The sequence below is a fragment of the Pithys albifrons genome, chromosome 16 (genome assembly GCF_047495875.1).
Source record: "Pithys albifrons albifrons isolate INPA30051 chromosome 16, PitAlb_v1, whole genome shotgun sequence".
In the NCBI taxonomy this organism is placed as follows: domain Eukaryota; kingdom Metazoa; phylum Chordata; class Aves; order Passeriformes; family Thamnophilidae; genus Pithys; species Pithys albifrons.
In genome coordinates, this window is record NC_092473.1 from 8,760,520 (window position 1) to 8,776,123 (window position 15,604).

Here is a 15,604-nt window from a genome sequence, read left to right on the forward strand (position 1 = left end):
CAAGAGGTGAAACCCTAGAGTCACACACAGGTAACTGTGGAGACACATCACTGAACACCTGCAAGGTGACCCCGCGCAGGACAGCTGGGTTTAGCATCAGTAGGATTATGGGCCCCCTGCTGAGGCTCTCCTGTACTGTCATTCCAATGGCAACTATTTAAAGTATGTTATAAAATTAACAGAAATAAAGCTGTGACGAGGGATGGTGTGGAACCCAAGCATCATTTGAAGTAAAGTTGGAACTTGAGCACTTTGGGAGAGCTGTCTGTTAACAGCACTGTCACAGGCAGTGTTCGAAGTCATTAAATACCAACTGGAAACACCAGAGTCCATTTGAACAATTTATTAGTATCCTCTTTTTTTACAAGTTTTAGAAAAAGAAGCCCAGGATTTTGCCTCCTGTGTGTTTTCGCCTTGCCTCCTCATGGTCCATGATGCCAGCTGAGGTCGTCAGTACAATGTACCTGTCAAGAGAGAACAAATGTTCAGTCCATCTCTCTGTTCCAGGTTGGTGCAGAGCTGACAGCACCAGTTTCACCTCTCTGTTACAACAGCGAGACTGTGCCTGTAAGAAGGGGCCTAACACAGTGAGCTCAGGTTATGAGACAATGACAAGGCAGCTCCTCTCATGAGCACAGCCCTGCAGCACACACAGGACACCCACAGCCTTCTGTTCTCCAAATACTGGCCTGTCTCCTTGTGCATTCCCACTGGGCAGAGCCTGTTCAGCTGCTGCAGTAGCAGCAAGTCAAAGGTGTCTCGACAAAGTTCCCTTCTATCTTCCAGGGGTGCTGCTCTCCAGGGCAGGCAGAGCTCCCACAGTGCCCGACAGCTCCTCAGCTCGGAGCTCTGCCTGGTGCCCGGCACTGCCTGAGGCAGGTGAGGATGTGCATCCCACTGACAACTGCAGCAGCCATCACTGCTCATGCCAACATCTGCACTGTCAGCACACCCCGCCCACACAGCTCCACGTCTGAGAACCTCTTGTCCCACCACTCTACAAACACTCTTAAAAATCCCAGTGACAACACACACAGGAGCTACACAGAGACAGATGAAGGAGTTACTGCTGGAGCTTTAAGAACAGACATGACACAAACTGTTAATCCTTCCTTTGACAGGACTGGCTGAGGCCCTGGAGACTCTTCTCACTCTGCCATCCTGATGCACTGGCATTTACTGCTCTTGACTCAGTGCATTTTGGGAAACAGTGCACCACAGAAAGAGTTTCTGTGTTGTGGAGGTTTGTTTAACAGTTATTATCTGATCAGTTTACACACTACTGTTGTGTACTACTTGAATTAAAGTACACAACCTCCTTCCACTGACCTGGTAACTTCCACGACAGTCCTTGCTTAGCAGTGCCCCTTTAAAACTGGTTAAAAAGTGTTTATATGGAAGATGGATTTTTAGGCTGGGATTTACCTCCAAAGTGATCACAGGAAAGGTGTCATGTGAGTCTAACTCAGGCAGTATGCAAGCATAACAAACCCCGTTTTACACACAAACATTGAACTCTTCCTCACACTTACCCAAACTGACGTGAAGGCAGCAGGTTGTTCTGCCACTTTTCCAGGTCCTTCAGCTGAACATCAAATCTGGGACTGATTACACCACACTGTAAACGAGAATTCCATTACAAACTGATACAGACTGGACTTCCACATTTGTCATCCCAGTTCGGAGGCTGGAGGAGTTTAACAGGGGCAGTTACATACACTCCATTACCCACAGTTTGAGCAGCTCTTCCTCCCACCTGAGACACTCACACACAGTGACCATCCAGCAGTTATTTCCTCAGCCTCATCCCCTCCTCCTCACCCAAACACAGACTTGTGCTGCTGCTGAGGCCACACTAACCCAGTAGTGCCTAGACCTGGGGGACCAAAAAGCACACTATAATATCAGCAAAAACCATGTGCTTACTCTAACCATAATTACCTCTAACCCCCATATAGTTAGCAAAAATATAGATGTAGATTTTAATGAGGGAGAAATTAACATGCACAGAAGTTATCCAAGTTTTTAAGTTAATCAAATTACTGACCATGACCACCACTACCTCACTGGCTCCAATTACATTAATACCCACCCAAGACCAAACCAGAATCACGCTCTCCTGCACTTTTCTAAACCAAACAACTGTTCCTTTGTTGCAAGGACTGAGAGATACTTTATATCCAGCTGTACCCCACAAGATCCCTTATGAAATCATCCCAGCAGAGTTCAAGGAGCACTACCCTCAAACCTGCCATGCATTACTCCTGTTACAGACACACAACACCAGTAATTTGGGAGTGTCTGAATTCTGTCCTGGACACTCAAGCAATTTTCAGCTGCAATATTCATCATGAAGACAGCCCTCAACATATTTTGAACAAGTAATTTTTTTGGTTTCTTCACTGAAGGGCCAACTGGAAACAACAATGCACAGCAGGTCCCCACAGCACTAGACAGCTCAATATTTTGAGACAAAAGCCTTTAAAGTTTCCAAAACACAGATGAATGCCTCATATTTCCCAGGAACTTAACAAGCACCAATTAATGTAACATTCAACTTTCCCTCAACTCAAGCAAAGCCCATCTGGCTGCAGGAGAAAGGTTTGTCTTTTCTACATCTACAGGTATCAAAAATCAAATGGAAAACAACTCAGCTCCTGCCTCTTAAGACAAATCCTCCAGATAATTTAAATACCAAAGAAACTGAGAAACCCCCAGATAGCCAGAGAGCCTTTGAAGAAAAAGAAATGCACAGCATTTGCCCAAAGACTTCCCTTAAACTGTGTCTTGCATATTCAGAATTTAAAAGAAATGTAATTAGTGACCCATGTCATTATGAATCTTGACGATTTAACCACCCTTTTAACTGTTAATATCCATATTGCTGTCATTTACAAGGATTCAACAAATACCACCTTCTTTACAAGTAATTTTTTCAGAAATTGTGCAGATAAAGTTAAAACAATAACAAAAGGGTCATTTAAACACATCCCTGGAGAACTGAACTCAGGAAAGAGAAATCCTACCTTGTTGAGTCTGCCTGTGAGGTTGACAACAATTTTCCCAGCTCTGTGGTCATCAATTATCTCAAATTCGCCAATGTAACCTGCAGGAGAGACCAGCAAAGAGACAATCAAGTATGTAACACTCGGGTACTCTCTGTCTATATGTATATATATGACATTTAGCTACAATAAAACAACTCGTGCACTGCGTCACACAAAGGTAGTTCAGGCACTTTGATTTACTCGAGCAGCGCCTTCCCCGGAGCAGGCAGAGCCCCCCGGGGCGAGCGGGGCAGGACTCACCGTGCTTCATCATGACGGTCAGGAAGCGGACGATCACCTTGGAGCACGGCCGGATGAGGACCTGGCGCTTCCCACGTTTCTCTGCATTGTTGATGCTCTTGAGAGCATCTGCCAGGACGTTCATGCGCACCATGGTGCCTGCAGGGAGGGGAGGCAGCGATGGGCACCAGCTCCTCAGCACAGAAACGCTCAGCAGCGCTGCTTGCAAGGCTAATTTTGGGCCTACAAGATCCAAGACTGGCAGAGAATTGCCCTAAACCTCAAAAAGCACTTTCAGAGTAAATAAACCAATCAAGTCACACACCCACGTGTGACCAAGAGTCACAACTGCCATGACAAGTCAGGGAATCTGACACTGAGTTAAATGTGGCTGAATCAAAGCACACACACTAAGATTTCAAACCCACCACATCAGCAGCGTGACACCTTCCACAGGCACGTCAGGGTGGCTTTAAAGCTCAAATATGCAGCATCAGCGCTGTGCAATAACCGGGTTCTAGGTGGCATTAAATCAACAGCTGCTGCTCGGGTCGCTGCTCTGCAAACACTTTGCAGGGACCACACAGAGCACAGCACCCCGGGAAGGAACCCCGGCATCAGCTCTCGTGACGGTGACAACAGCCCGGGAGCACCGCACCGCACGGCACGGCGAGGATGACTCGGCACGGCCGGGGTCACTGGGGCAGGTGCTGCGGCACACCGGGACTTTCACCGCTGCCAGAGGGAATCCAGAGGCGCGGCCCCGGCCACCTCCTGCCCGCGCTGCCCCGCGCCGGGGCCGCCTCCTGCCGCGGGCCCTGCCCGCCCCCCGCCCCGCTCCCTCCTCAGCCGCCCGACCCGCGCCCGCCCCAGATTCCCCGGCACCGCGGCGCGGCCACCCGCGCCCGCCCCAGATTCCCCGGCACCGCGGCGCGGCCACCCGCGCCCTGCCCAGCCCGGCTCCCCGCAGCCCGGCCCGGCCACCCGCGCCCTGCCCAGCCCGGCTCCCCGCAGCCCGGCCCGGCCACCCGCGCCCTGCCCAGCCCGGCTCCCCGCAGCCCGGCCCGGCCACCCGCGCCCTGCCCAGCCCGGCTCCCCGCAGCCCGGCCCGGCCACCCGCGCCCTGCCCAGCCCGGCTCCCCGCAGCCCGGCCCGGCCACCCGCGCCCTGCCCAGCCCGGCTCTCCGCAGCTCGGCCCGGCCACCCCGCCCTGCCCAGCCCGGCTCCCCGCAGCCCGGCCCGGCCACCCCGCCCTGCCCAGCCCGGCTCCCCGCAGCCCGGCCACCCGCGCCGCTCATCGCGGCAGAATTTGCGGGCCCCCACCCGGCACTCGGCGGGCTGCACACGGCGCCGGGGGCGGCGCGGGCGGCCCAGAGCGGGCGGGGGGTGTCGCTGGGGTTGGGGCGGGCGCGGGGGCGCGGTTGGGGCGGGCGCGGTGCGGGGATGGCGGCGGGCGGGGGCGGATGCGGCGGGGCCCGGCCCGGTCCCACTCACCGACAGCGCGATGGCGGAAAAGGAAGAGCGCGGGCCGCGCGGGACCATGGGAGCGCCGCGGGCGCGCGACACATCTCGCGAGACTCCGCGCGCCGGGCGCGCTCGCCTCTCATTGGCTGGGGGCGCACGCCGCGCTTCCGCACCGCCGCAGCCGCGCGGTTCCCATGGCAACGCGGACGCCGGGTGCGACGGCGGCGCGCGAGGGACAAAATGCTGCGCGCGGGACCGAACCCCACGAAACCGCCCGAGGGCACCGAGAGGGGTCACCGAGAGGGGTCGCCGAGGGGCCGCGGGGCACAAACCCGCCCCAGGAGGGTGGGCTGTGTCTCTACTGAGTTCGGATTCCCACGGGGAACACGCCGCTCGGTGCTGTGACACACGAGCAGCGCCGCAGCCGCTGTCGGTGCAGGGATGGAGGGGCCGCACCAGCCCCGGGGACGCGGCACCGGCACTGCTGGGGTTCCACAGCTCTGCCGGCAACGGGCTGTGCCAGGTGAGCAGAGCACTTCCTAAGCCATTCCCCTCACATCCTGATCTTCTCCCAGTTAACCATTAACACTTCCTAAACCATTCCCAGCTCCCTCCCCGACTGAAAAATGCATTTACACCGTTGTCTGCACATTCACAAAGAGCGAGTCTTACACAAGTTTCTCTTTAGTCTGTATTTACCTATTCAACAGTTACAATAGACACTGAAGAGGGTTCATTTTCAAACAGTAAACTTGTAAAACATCAACACAGGTTTTAGCTTTTTAAAGAAAAAAGTTCAGTTTTAAAAAAGGAGGGAAAGGTCATAGAAAAACACAAACAATTCAGGCTTATTTACAGAGACAAACCCAGCATGTTCAGAGTGATTCTGTGCACAGACAACATTCATAATCCCAAACGTGCTACATGGCTCCGAGACAACAGCAGTTTCCAGAACAATCAGCTGCTCAGGTAACACACATCCTCACTCATTTTCTACAGTCTCAGTGCAATGAGTTTACACTACAGCTAAATAACTGACCTACAGGTGAGTATATTCCAGACCCCTACTCAAGAGATAATCTGGTATGCAAACAGATTCAGTGAGACAATGGAACCACCCCATTTCGGGTGTGCACCCTCAGTTATGGCCATTCTCGTTCTCAGTTGTTCTCTTGCACAAGGATCAGTAGTAACAAACCTCCAAGGCCTTCAGCACGGCCTCTGCTGCTGCTGCAGCCACAGCCAATGATCAGTGAAACTAACACAGCTACAGAACTACTATCAGGCATTACAGCTCTGCTGTTGGGGGATTTATTCACGGGGGCTCTTAGTTTGATGAAGACACTTAAGCTCCCTACACCAAAGGAGAGGATCTCTCAGACAGGATCAGCTGCAGGCTGCAGAACCCTACTCAGCACAGCAAGAGACACAAACCCACAGCATGTGCCAGAGTGACATTTTCACTTCATCAGGGAGCCAATTAAAAAAAAAAAGCCAGTGAGCAATGTAACTTCTATTGTCTTAATTATAGGTTAATTCTCAGAACTGTTCCCAAGGAAACCTTTTACTAGAGTGAACAGCAGTTCAGTCTTCATTCATTTTTCTTTTCCTTGTGCTTGAGAAGTTTGTTTATCTCCCTTTTCGCCATTCCAATGTACTTTGTGATGATTCCATGCTGGTTTAGTCCAGGAAACAGCAAAAAGAAACTTACTAGAGAGGGAAATAAAAAAAAGGAATTAATTAATACTCCCTTAACAGCCTTCTGTCACTTTGCAATGCCTTGCTTCCCTGAAGCTCTGTTAACTGCTTGCAAAGAGAAAAACATAACCCTGCACAGAAACACCCCACCATACTTACATCATGAAAAATTACTTCTACCAGTCTCATCACATTTCAGGCAGCTACCAGAAAGGTTCCCTGTGTTTTGCATGCTCACACTTACCAATAAGATAAGTCAGAAAGAGATTGTGAACTTGCTGTCCAATCCAGGCAACGATGGCAAGAGTAAAGAGCATGGTCATGAAGTACTAAAAAGGGAAAAGGGAAGAGTTACCACAGACTTGTTGAGGCTTCTACCCCCTCCTTTATTTGGCAACATTTCAACATTTAAAGCAACTTGGAAGTTTTCTGGCACTTTCATATAGAATGCATAGGTGTGTTAAAATTGAGATTACATCACCTATAATTGTATGTTCTCATTTATTTTCAGACCATCAGCTTTACAGGATTGCAGTTCTCTTCTGCCCAGATATTCCTGCCATCATCCCCACTGACACCTCCTCAGCCTCACACCACACCCAAGGCTTCTTTAGGACGACAGCTCAGTAGTTCATGTACCAGCCAACACACTCTGAAGATCTGGTATTTTGGACTGTTTGTGTACAGTAGAGCTTGTTTCCAAAAATTTACCTATCCAGGGAAATCCAGTCTGGCTTTATCTTATTAGCAAGGACATGCTCCTAACTGCACAGAACTGCAAGTTTGAAGTCTTGTACCTTGCCACTCCAGATCTGAATAAATGTGTGATCAGTCTCAGGTCACAGCCAGAACTGTCAGTTCTTGGTTGGAAATCCCAGCTCCTTCAGGCACATGCCTTGATAAAACACTTTAGACAAAGCTAAAGACAATAGAGATTAACTCCTAGAACTCAATACCATTTTAGGCTTTTCTTCCTTCAGGGCGAAGAGGCGCTTCCACCAGCCAACAATCCGGCGACGAGATTTCACCAAATTGCCGCAAATCTCATGAAATCTTTGCTGCTGTTCTGTAGTCCTTTTATTAAAGGAAAAAAGAAAATAAGAAGTAAGAATTCAAGATTTAATCTGAAATTTATAAAAAATCTCTCATGGCGTTTTTCCAGCAGTAAATAACAGATCCAGTACTTATGCTGGTGTTTGCTTTGCTTAGTTTCACACCTCAGATTCACTGAGCACTGTAACAATTGTCCGTGTAATTTCCCTCCATGCTCTCTTAAACTGACTCTCAAAGAGCAACCATATCCAAACTAGAAGACCACTGATCTCAACCTGATACCAGTCTGATACACACAGGTAATACACAGCTGAGATCAGTGTGTATTGCTTTGGCTTTTATGTTAGTACTACACAAGAACATTTATCCACTAGTCACCTTAAAGCAGATACACTAAAATTTACTTTTAACTCAAGATTTAGTTCAAATTAGGTTCTTCTCCAACTTATTGTTCAATCACATCCATATTCACTGCATTACTCTCTTCCTTCATCACATTTACCAGTGCCTCTTTCCATACAATCAATACTCTTCAACATAATTTTAGTTCTCAGCATCTGTTACACATTAATTACTAAAAAGTAGTTTAGCAGAACTAACTGACATCCTTAATGGAGAGGAAAGAATGTGCCAGCTCCTTAAAAAAAAAAAATCTTATTTTTCAGAAGAGGAGGAACAATAAAGGTATGTTGTAGTCATTACCTTCCAGAAAAAGATTAAAAATCATCTTAATACTGTGCTCACTTCAGGTATTAGAGATTGCTCATTTCTCACTGCAATGACTCTACAAAGCAATCATTTGGTATCTGCAAATCAGATACTCATTTTGATAAAGTTCACAATGTATTTACACTCAAGAAACTGCTTTTCAAGCTTTCCTCACCATTTATTAGAGCCAAAGATTCGAGGTGCAAGAGCAGGAACAAGATAATCAGCCAAACAGAGGAACATAACGAAACAGGAGACTCCTGAAAGAACTGATGGGTCCAAGTAGTAGATCATCCTGCAGAGAGAAGATTAATTATTTCCGGATCCTCAAACTGCTAAATACTAGACATACTTGGTCACCTTTTCAGACTGGCTCAGAAATTCAAATAGTAGATGTACCCTCTTGCCCAACCTCACAAAAAAAAAGAATCACAAATTATCTCATATTACCAACAAATAGAGGTCCAAGTACTTTTCTACACTATTACAGAGAAATACAGGTAGAATTTTTTTTTCTTAATGTAGTGGATAAGAAAATGCCATAAGTAAGCATGGTTTGAAGTTTGGTAGAAGCAAAAGTTCATCATTATTATTCTCTCAGAAGTTGACACCTACTGAACTTAACACTGACTGAGAGATGAGGATGAGTGAGTGAACCCATGAAATAATTAGGTAGAGTGAAAGGTCTAATTTTGTTGGTTCTTAAGTCACAGAATTCAGATACACTACAGGTTGTCTGCATCACCTTTTGAGCCAGAGAAACCTGTTCTAGACAAGAAGCCATAAATCTCCACTGAGGACAGTGCTGCACTGTCCATATTCAGTGTGCCATCACTCAAACATGGAAGGAGACTGGACATCTGAGTGTCAGATAAACTCAGCCGTGCCCTGTGCTACTTAATTGCACTTCACAGAACTTCCTGAACACTGAAATAATAAAAGCAAGGAAGTGACCCATTCCATGGCAGGGTCAGGCATTCTGCACATCTGCCCAGTGCTGAGCTGAACATTTAATTCAAATTTTGCCCTATGGAAACAAGTTTTCCGTAATGATACTGCTGCTGGGTTTGGGGAAAATAGGACGAGGCCAGACCATGAACCATCAGCTGAGCACAGTGAAAACTCCAGCAACCACTGCTGGGAAACAGCTTTTGCAGAAAGCTCTGTCACTCCTTTGAACAGGATGTGACTCGTGCTATTTCCTGTTTTCAATACTTCTGTGGTTTTTCTAACAAGGTTCACACACCTTAAGAAATGGAACCTGGAGTAAAAGCCTTCCTATCAGATTTCTGAAGATATCTTCCTAATTTTCTTAATAGGTTTGCTACCTCTCATGAAGGTGCAGTGGTGTTCCAGGCTCCCTCCAGAAGGTACTTACAGGAAGAAAAAGGAAACAACGCTCATCAGTGCCAGGGGAAACCAGGCGCGCTCCCAGCGAAGGACTTTGTCCGTCAACAGAATCACTTCTCCCCATCCTTGCAACTGCTCTTCCAAACTTGCAGTTTCGGAAGCCTACACAAAAAGAGAAGAAAACTCCTTGACTAACCAAAATATCACTGAAGCAACTAAAAAAAACCCCTCCAGTACAGTAAGATCCCAGTCACAAATCTTTCTGAGTAATTACATTACTAATAACATTGTGAGTTTTGTACTAAGTTACAACTTTGTAGCAGTCATACTTTCAAACAATCACGATTCTAACACAGTCAGGATGCTCTCAGAATATCTTATTACACTAAATAATACCTCCTCCCAGATTTTGCCAAGGTGTTTTCCCCCAGTCTCCCATTTACCTACTCCCTTCTCTCAGATTAACAGAAAGTCAAGTTTTCAAGCCTACCTAAGGCCTCTCAAGTTTTCAGTGTCAACATCTGGAAAATTGCAATGTGAGAACTATATAAAATACATGTACTTTCAAAGACAACTCTACCACATTAACCTGAAGCTTTCTAGCTGCTGTCCAACACCAATTTCTTATTATGTGGAAGATGGATACAAACTCAGAATCCACAACAGAATAAAGTTACTCAACTAATCACATTTTGACTGCCAAGAAAGTTTTCCCACAGGCTGCCCAGGACAGTGATCAGCATTTAAACTCCAATGTGATTCCTCCGTACACATTTCCTGCAAGGAGGCCCCACCTGCACTGGCACCAGCTTGTTAAGCAGTTCACCTGAGGTGTTCCACATTTAACAGAGCTTAGCAGTCTCCCCTCAGTGGGAGATGGCATCTTAGAGATTACAAAACTCAGGTAACTGAGCAGAACCTACTGCCGCCTGCGTTCTGTGAGCTGGAAAGTCACCAAGACTTGCACACCTGCTGTGCAGAGGTAGCAGAGCAGGTCTGACTCAACTCTGATAAGCCCAACATCACTAGAATAGCAAAGACAGCTGAGTGCAGCTATCAGAGTAAAGCATTGTTTTCTTGTGTGATACCACTAGAAACTACTTGAAAACTACAGTTCAAGGCAACATAAAGTGTAGAAAACTATGTGTCTTGCTGCTGAACACCTTCCAGCTATCATACTCATTTCATGTCATAAACACAACCTGTCAGGTGGAGATAAATAAAAAAGCTGCGTTTCTCCAGGAGACATTTCATGACAAACTGTTTTGGTTTATTACTTCTGTGTATCTGCATTTAACATCACAATCAAGACAACATTTAATGGGAAACAGACTGGAATATAAGTGTTATTACCACCAGCCTGCCCTCTGTCAGCCTAGAGGACAACTACGGTTAGTTGTTTTCCCCCTGGGCCAGGTAGGGAAAACTCACAGACAGCTTTTACCAACATCCATCTTCACCCTGAATCCATCATCCATCAAAAGTATTTTCTGATCTATTAAACAACAAAGTTTCCAGAACTGTGACCTCCCGCTCTGAAAGGGGCCTCCCTCCCGAACTCTGCACGTATTTTATTTAGGGAATAGTTTCGCGCTCTCTTTCTGCAGACTCCCGAGCCCCCTCCCAGCTCTGCCCTCTTGGCAGCTGCTCCCGGTCCGTGCGGGAAACACCGCAGCGCTCGAACGCTTCCAGCCTCTGCTCTTTCACAGGCTTTTACAGAGCATTTACCATTTCCTACGGCAGCCGCTGACCCCATATAGAGACAAATATTCAAATCCTGTGTTTATATAAGCATTCAAGCCCCCCTTCTCACATTACTTAAGCTGATCCCCCGGCTCCTGCCTCTCTCCCGCACCGCTGCGGCGCTCGGTCCCGCAGCGGGAGGGTCTGATAACATTCACAGACACAAGCACTCACAGACAGACAGGCACACACGCACACATTCACGGCAGCCCCCGCACGCCCGGTACCGCCGGGTGCTGGTGCGGGCTCCGGCCCGCGAGCAGCGGCACAACTGACACGGAGCAGCCGCTCCGCACGCGGCCCCTCCGGGCCCCGAGCCCACCCCACACCGACCCGCCACACACACACACAGCGCGAGGCCGGGGCGGCCCTCGCCAGCCACCGCGGGCACAGCAGGGCAGGGCAGACTCCAGCAGGCCCTCCCGCCGCCCGCCCTCACGCACCAGCGGGTAGCCGCTGTTGTTGTCCCCCTCCGCCATCTTGCTCAGCTCCCGCGCCGGCCACGCCCTCCCGCGCCGCGCCGCCTCCTTTTATAGCCTCCGCGGGCCTTCTCGGCTCTCTGATTGGCCGAGCCCTGCGCCCCGCGGGCCGCCGGTTGGCTGGAGGGATTCGAACGGCGCGGGGCGTGCGCGCCGCCCCCCCCCCCGCGCCGCAGTGCGGCTGAGGCGGGGCAGGCACGGCCAGAGGGGCGGTGGCACCGCCCGGGCGGCTCCGCGGCTGAGGGTGCTGGTCTGGGGCGGCATCAGAGTCACCCAGGCTGGAAAAGACCTCTGAGGCCATCGACTCCAACCTATGACTGAACACCCCCGCGTCAGCTGGAGCACGGCACTCACTGCCACGTCCAGTCTTTCCTTGGACACCCGCAGGGACGGTGACTGCACCAGCTCCTTGGGCAGCGCCGTCCAATGTCTAATCACCCTTTCTGTGAAGAAACTTACTGAAATTCAACTTAGCCCTCTCCTGGCGCAGCTTCTGCCGTCCCTTTGCTGGCTGCCGGGGAGCAGAGCCCGAGCCCAGCTGGCTACGACCTCCTGTGAGGTGGTTGTAAACTACTAAGGTTCCCTCGAGCCTCCTCCAGGCTAAACACCCTCAGCCACACCTCATCAAACTTGTGCGTCAGACCCTTCCCAGCCCCGCTGCCCTTCTCTGGCCCTGCTCAGCACCTCCATGTCCTTCCCGAACTGAGGGGTCCAGACCTGGACGCAGCACTCGAGGTGTGGCCGCACCACAGTGCAGGGGGAACGCTGTTGGTAACATCAAAGCCCAGTGTGTTTTGTTTCCTTCAGAACCAGGGGCAGCATGGGAATAGACACAGGAGAAAGGCACTGGGATATAAATACTCTTTCTGACTCAGGTTTTAAATGCTTCAGGCGTGTGTGTTAAAAGCTTAATCACGTTGCCCAGGGTGCAATGCAAGTCTAAAATGAGAGCAAAGAAAACATCTCGGGCACCAAAACTGCTCTGGCACCAGCCTGGTGGAGAGGAAAAAAGAGAAAGACTAAGCAGGACACTGTAAAAGCAAACATGTCAGTCCTGAATGGTTTGATCTTTCTCACTGTGCTTTTCACAGTCAAGAACGTATGTAAAGAACAGATTCTTAAAAACATTCAAATGCATTCACATACTGTGAGAAGCTAACAAGTGTTTTTGTGTACCGTTTTACACTTTTAAATGATGGAGTCCATCCTCAAAATCTGTAATTTTACAAGCAAAGCTCAAACAAAAGCTGATTTCATAAGAAAGTGATGCCAGCAATCATTTTATGTAGAAGCACAACCTCAAAGCAACCTTCCAGTGTCTGAAGGGGGCCTACAGGGGAGCTGGAGGGTGACTGTCAGGAATTGTACTGATAGGACAAGAAGTAATGGGTACAAACTGAAAGAGGGGAAACTTGGCTTAGATAGAATACATTTTTCACTGTGAGAGTGGTGAGACACTGGAACAGATTACCCAGGAGTGCTGTGGATGCCCCAACCCTGGCAATGTTCAAAGCCGGTGAGCAAACCAGTCTAGTGGGACATGTCCCTGCCCATGGCAGCAGGGCTGGAACTAAAAGACCTTTAGGGCCCATTCTAACCCCTCAGCATTCAGTGATGCATTGCACTTCCTAGGAGTATTTCCAATGCCCTGCAGCAGCACTGCTCTGGCTATCTGATACAACCAGCCAGCACCTGGTTTCATCCATTTACACAATTCTCACCACAAAAACCAAAAGAACTTACCAATAGAAAAGCAGGCATTTCCATCATCTCCAGCCCATCATATTCATCATCCTCCAGACAGTTCTTCCAGTGCCAGGTCCCAAATCAATCTGCCCTTGCAGTTTTTCTCTCATCCCAGAGGGCCTGCAGAGGTGCTGTTTCCTCATGTTACGTGTTGCTCCATAACTTGGAGGGGCAGACGGAAAGGCAGGTGTTGCTGGGTGTCCTCACACCCAGAAATGCCAGAGAGGGGATATCACACTGAAGAGAAAGGACAGCGTGGAGCCTGCCCACACCTTCCTCCCTGAGCAGCCAGGCCTTGTGAAGCACAACGTAAAATCAAAACAAAAGTGTGTGTATGTACATAGACACGTATGTAAATTTGGTTGTTCAAATCTGAGCCCTGGTGTAGGAGGCAGAGGATGGCAAGTGCAGTAGCTCAGTCCCACCTTCCACACCTCACCTGGGCTGTAGCCAGGCGATTGTTTTGTTGGCCTCACTGAGTGATACAAACCACACTGCACTGGGATCGTTCTTCCTGCACTGAGTCTCTCTTAGCAGATACACAGAAAATGAAATGCCCAAGCTAACTTCAAAGCACTTTCAAGACGAGCAGTGCCATTGCTCTGTGCACTTAGAACAGAGACACGTTTGCATGTCAAGCTTCAACCCTGTCATACCTAATATATATTTATTATTTATTTATCACTATTAATAAAAATTAGCCTGATGAAAGGCAAAAATGCTCTAATTGTCTATGCATCTAGGTACACATAGTTGTATGTAAAATTTGTATTTTGAATGAAATTCACTAAGATGTTAACAGTATATGTTGCATTCATAACCATCTTCCACTAAAGAAAAAAATGCATGTTGCAATTTGGGACCATGTTAAGAAACATGTACGGGAGATATCATCTTAAAACTCTTTTCCTAGTCCAGTTCTCTAATGCCTAAAGTGTAATAAAGTACAGGTGCCTGTTAATTTTAGGAAAACCTTGCCAAAAAAAAAAAGGAAAAAAGAAAGCAAAGAAACCTTTTAAGTTACTTGAATATACTAAAACAGTACGTCTAATGTAACAGTTACAGACCACGCTGATGAATAATTGAAGCAAATTATCCTTAAGGCTACAGCATTCAGAAAACCAGAGCTTTAACTTATCCAATCCTCTCTAGTATGGAATATTTTTACATTTTATTCTCATTCAGATATCCCCAAGCATCTCACGCACAAGCCTGTGTAATTGGGAGAGGGCAACAAAACTGCTGAGCATACATGGAATTTGGCTTTGAAAAATCACTTCAGAGTATGGTCCCCCCTTGGTTAACGTTTACTGCAGGTGAGCAGCACGCAAGGAATTGCCATCAGCTCAACTGTTTGACTTCTACAGCTTCAGCTGCTGTGTGTGTATTTAGAGATGTGATTCCAGATCAGCATTATCCCAGCTGTGCCCTACAGCAGAGAAAAGTAATCACAGCAGTTTTACTGAAAATAAATGAAATACTCATGTCTTTATAGGAAACACATCTTTTAAGACAATGTAACTAAGGAAGTCTTATTTACTGTGGAAGCTGCATGCACAGAATCTCAGTTTTAGGTGTCACCAAGGCCTAACCTGCCATCCTGTCCACTTTTCCAAGCAAAAGGCATCAGCACACAAAAGCTGCCAATCCCACTAACTCCTGCACATCTGAGCTGTCTCCTTTGCATTAGTTATGCAAATTAAATCTCTGGAGAAGCCTGTTTTAATTTGGGGTTTGGTTTGTATTTGTTTGTATCAGGCACTTCATTCTTCCCTGTAATTTTCACAGCCACACATGGTTTTGTATAAAAGGAAATTAAAGATACATCAGGGTATTTTTTTTAACTTTATTAAATTACGCAGCAAGAACCCATCTCCACACAAGTGTTTCATTTCTGGATTGCAGAGGTATAATACATGAGCCACAGGTAGGTGCATTACCCTCCCTTCCCCCCAGCTTCCAAGAAACAAAACAGCAGGTACAACACACTCCTGTTACTATGGTTCTCCAACAGATTGTTCGTAAGGTCATTTTTAACTAGAGAAAAATGAAAAGGACCAACAGTGCCAAGTGTCT

The 15,604-nt window shown here is 48.1% G+C and overlaps 2 protein-coding genes across 3 annotated transcripts; both read right to left on the bottom strand.

Moving 5' to 3' along the window:
* Window positions 1-328: 328 nt before the first annotated feature.
* RPS15A (ribosomal protein S15a) lies at window positions 329-4,855 on the bottom strand. Of its 2 annotated transcripts, none has more exons than XM_071571434.1 (5): window positions 4,782-4,855; window positions 3,309-3,446; window positions 3,027-3,106; window positions 1,533-1,618; window positions 329-464 (listed from the first exon to the last, which is right to left on the bottom strand). In XM_071571434.1, exons 2-5 carry the CDS (start codon window positions 3,439-3,441, stop codon window positions 371-373), a joined length of 393 nt encoding a protein of 130 aa, XP_071427535.1. In that variant the 5' UTR covers window positions 3,442-3,446; window positions 4,782-4,855; the 3' UTR covers window positions 329-370. The 2 variants fall into 2 exon arrangements, with proteins under 2 accessions (XP_071427535.1, XP_071427536.1); XM_071571435.1 differs by lacking the exon at window positions 4,782-4,855 and adding an exon at window positions 3,716-3,782.
* A 569-nt stretch (window positions 4,856-5,424) lies between these two features.
* ARL6IP1 (ARL6 interacting reticulophagy regulator 1) lies at window positions 5,425-11,809 on the bottom strand. The gene is made up of 6 exons (XM_071571418.1): window positions 11,747-11,809; window positions 9,589-9,722; window positions 8,386-8,505; window positions 7,406-7,523; window positions 6,694-6,778; window positions 5,425-6,461 (listed from the first exon to the last, which is right to left on the bottom strand). The coding sequence occupies exons 1-6, from the start codon at window positions 11,780-11,782 to the stop codon at window positions 6,343-6,345; spliced, it is 612 nt and encodes a 203-aa protein (XP_071427519.1). The 5' UTR covers window positions 11,783-11,809; the 3' UTR covers window positions 5,425-6,342.
* Between the last annotated feature and the right edge of the window lie 3,795 nt (window positions 11,810-15,604).

What these genes read in the sequence shown, in the direction of transcription:
- RPS15A (XM_071571434.1), bottom strand. Translation starts at nt 3,441, where the DNA reads ATGGTGCGCATGAACGTCCTGGCAGATGCTCTCAAGAGCATCAACAAT. An exon ending in GACCGTCATGATGAAGCACG is followed by an intron (nt 3,107 to 3,308) that starts GTGAGTCCTGCC and finishes TCTCTCCTGCAG; the next exon opens with GTTACATTGGCGAATTTGAG. An exon ending in CTGCCTTCACGTCAGTTTGG is followed by an intron (nt 465 to 1,532) that starts GTAAGTGTGAGG and finishes CTCTCTTGACAG; the next exon opens with GTACATTGTACTGACGACCT.
- ARL6IP1 (XM_071571418.1), bottom strand. Translation starts at nt 11,782, where the DNA reads ATGGCGGAGGGGGACAACAACAGCGGCTACCCGCTG. An exon ending in ACAACAGCGGCTACCCGCTG is followed by an intron (nt 9,723 to 11,746) that starts GTGCGTGAGGGC and finishes CTTTTTGTGTAG; the next exon opens with GCTTCCGAAACTGCAAGTTT. An exon ending in GTTGTTTCCTTTTTCTTCCT is followed by an intron (nt 8,506 to 9,588) that starts GTAAGTACCTTC and finishes TTCTCTCTGCAG; the next exon opens with GATGATCTACTACTTGGACC.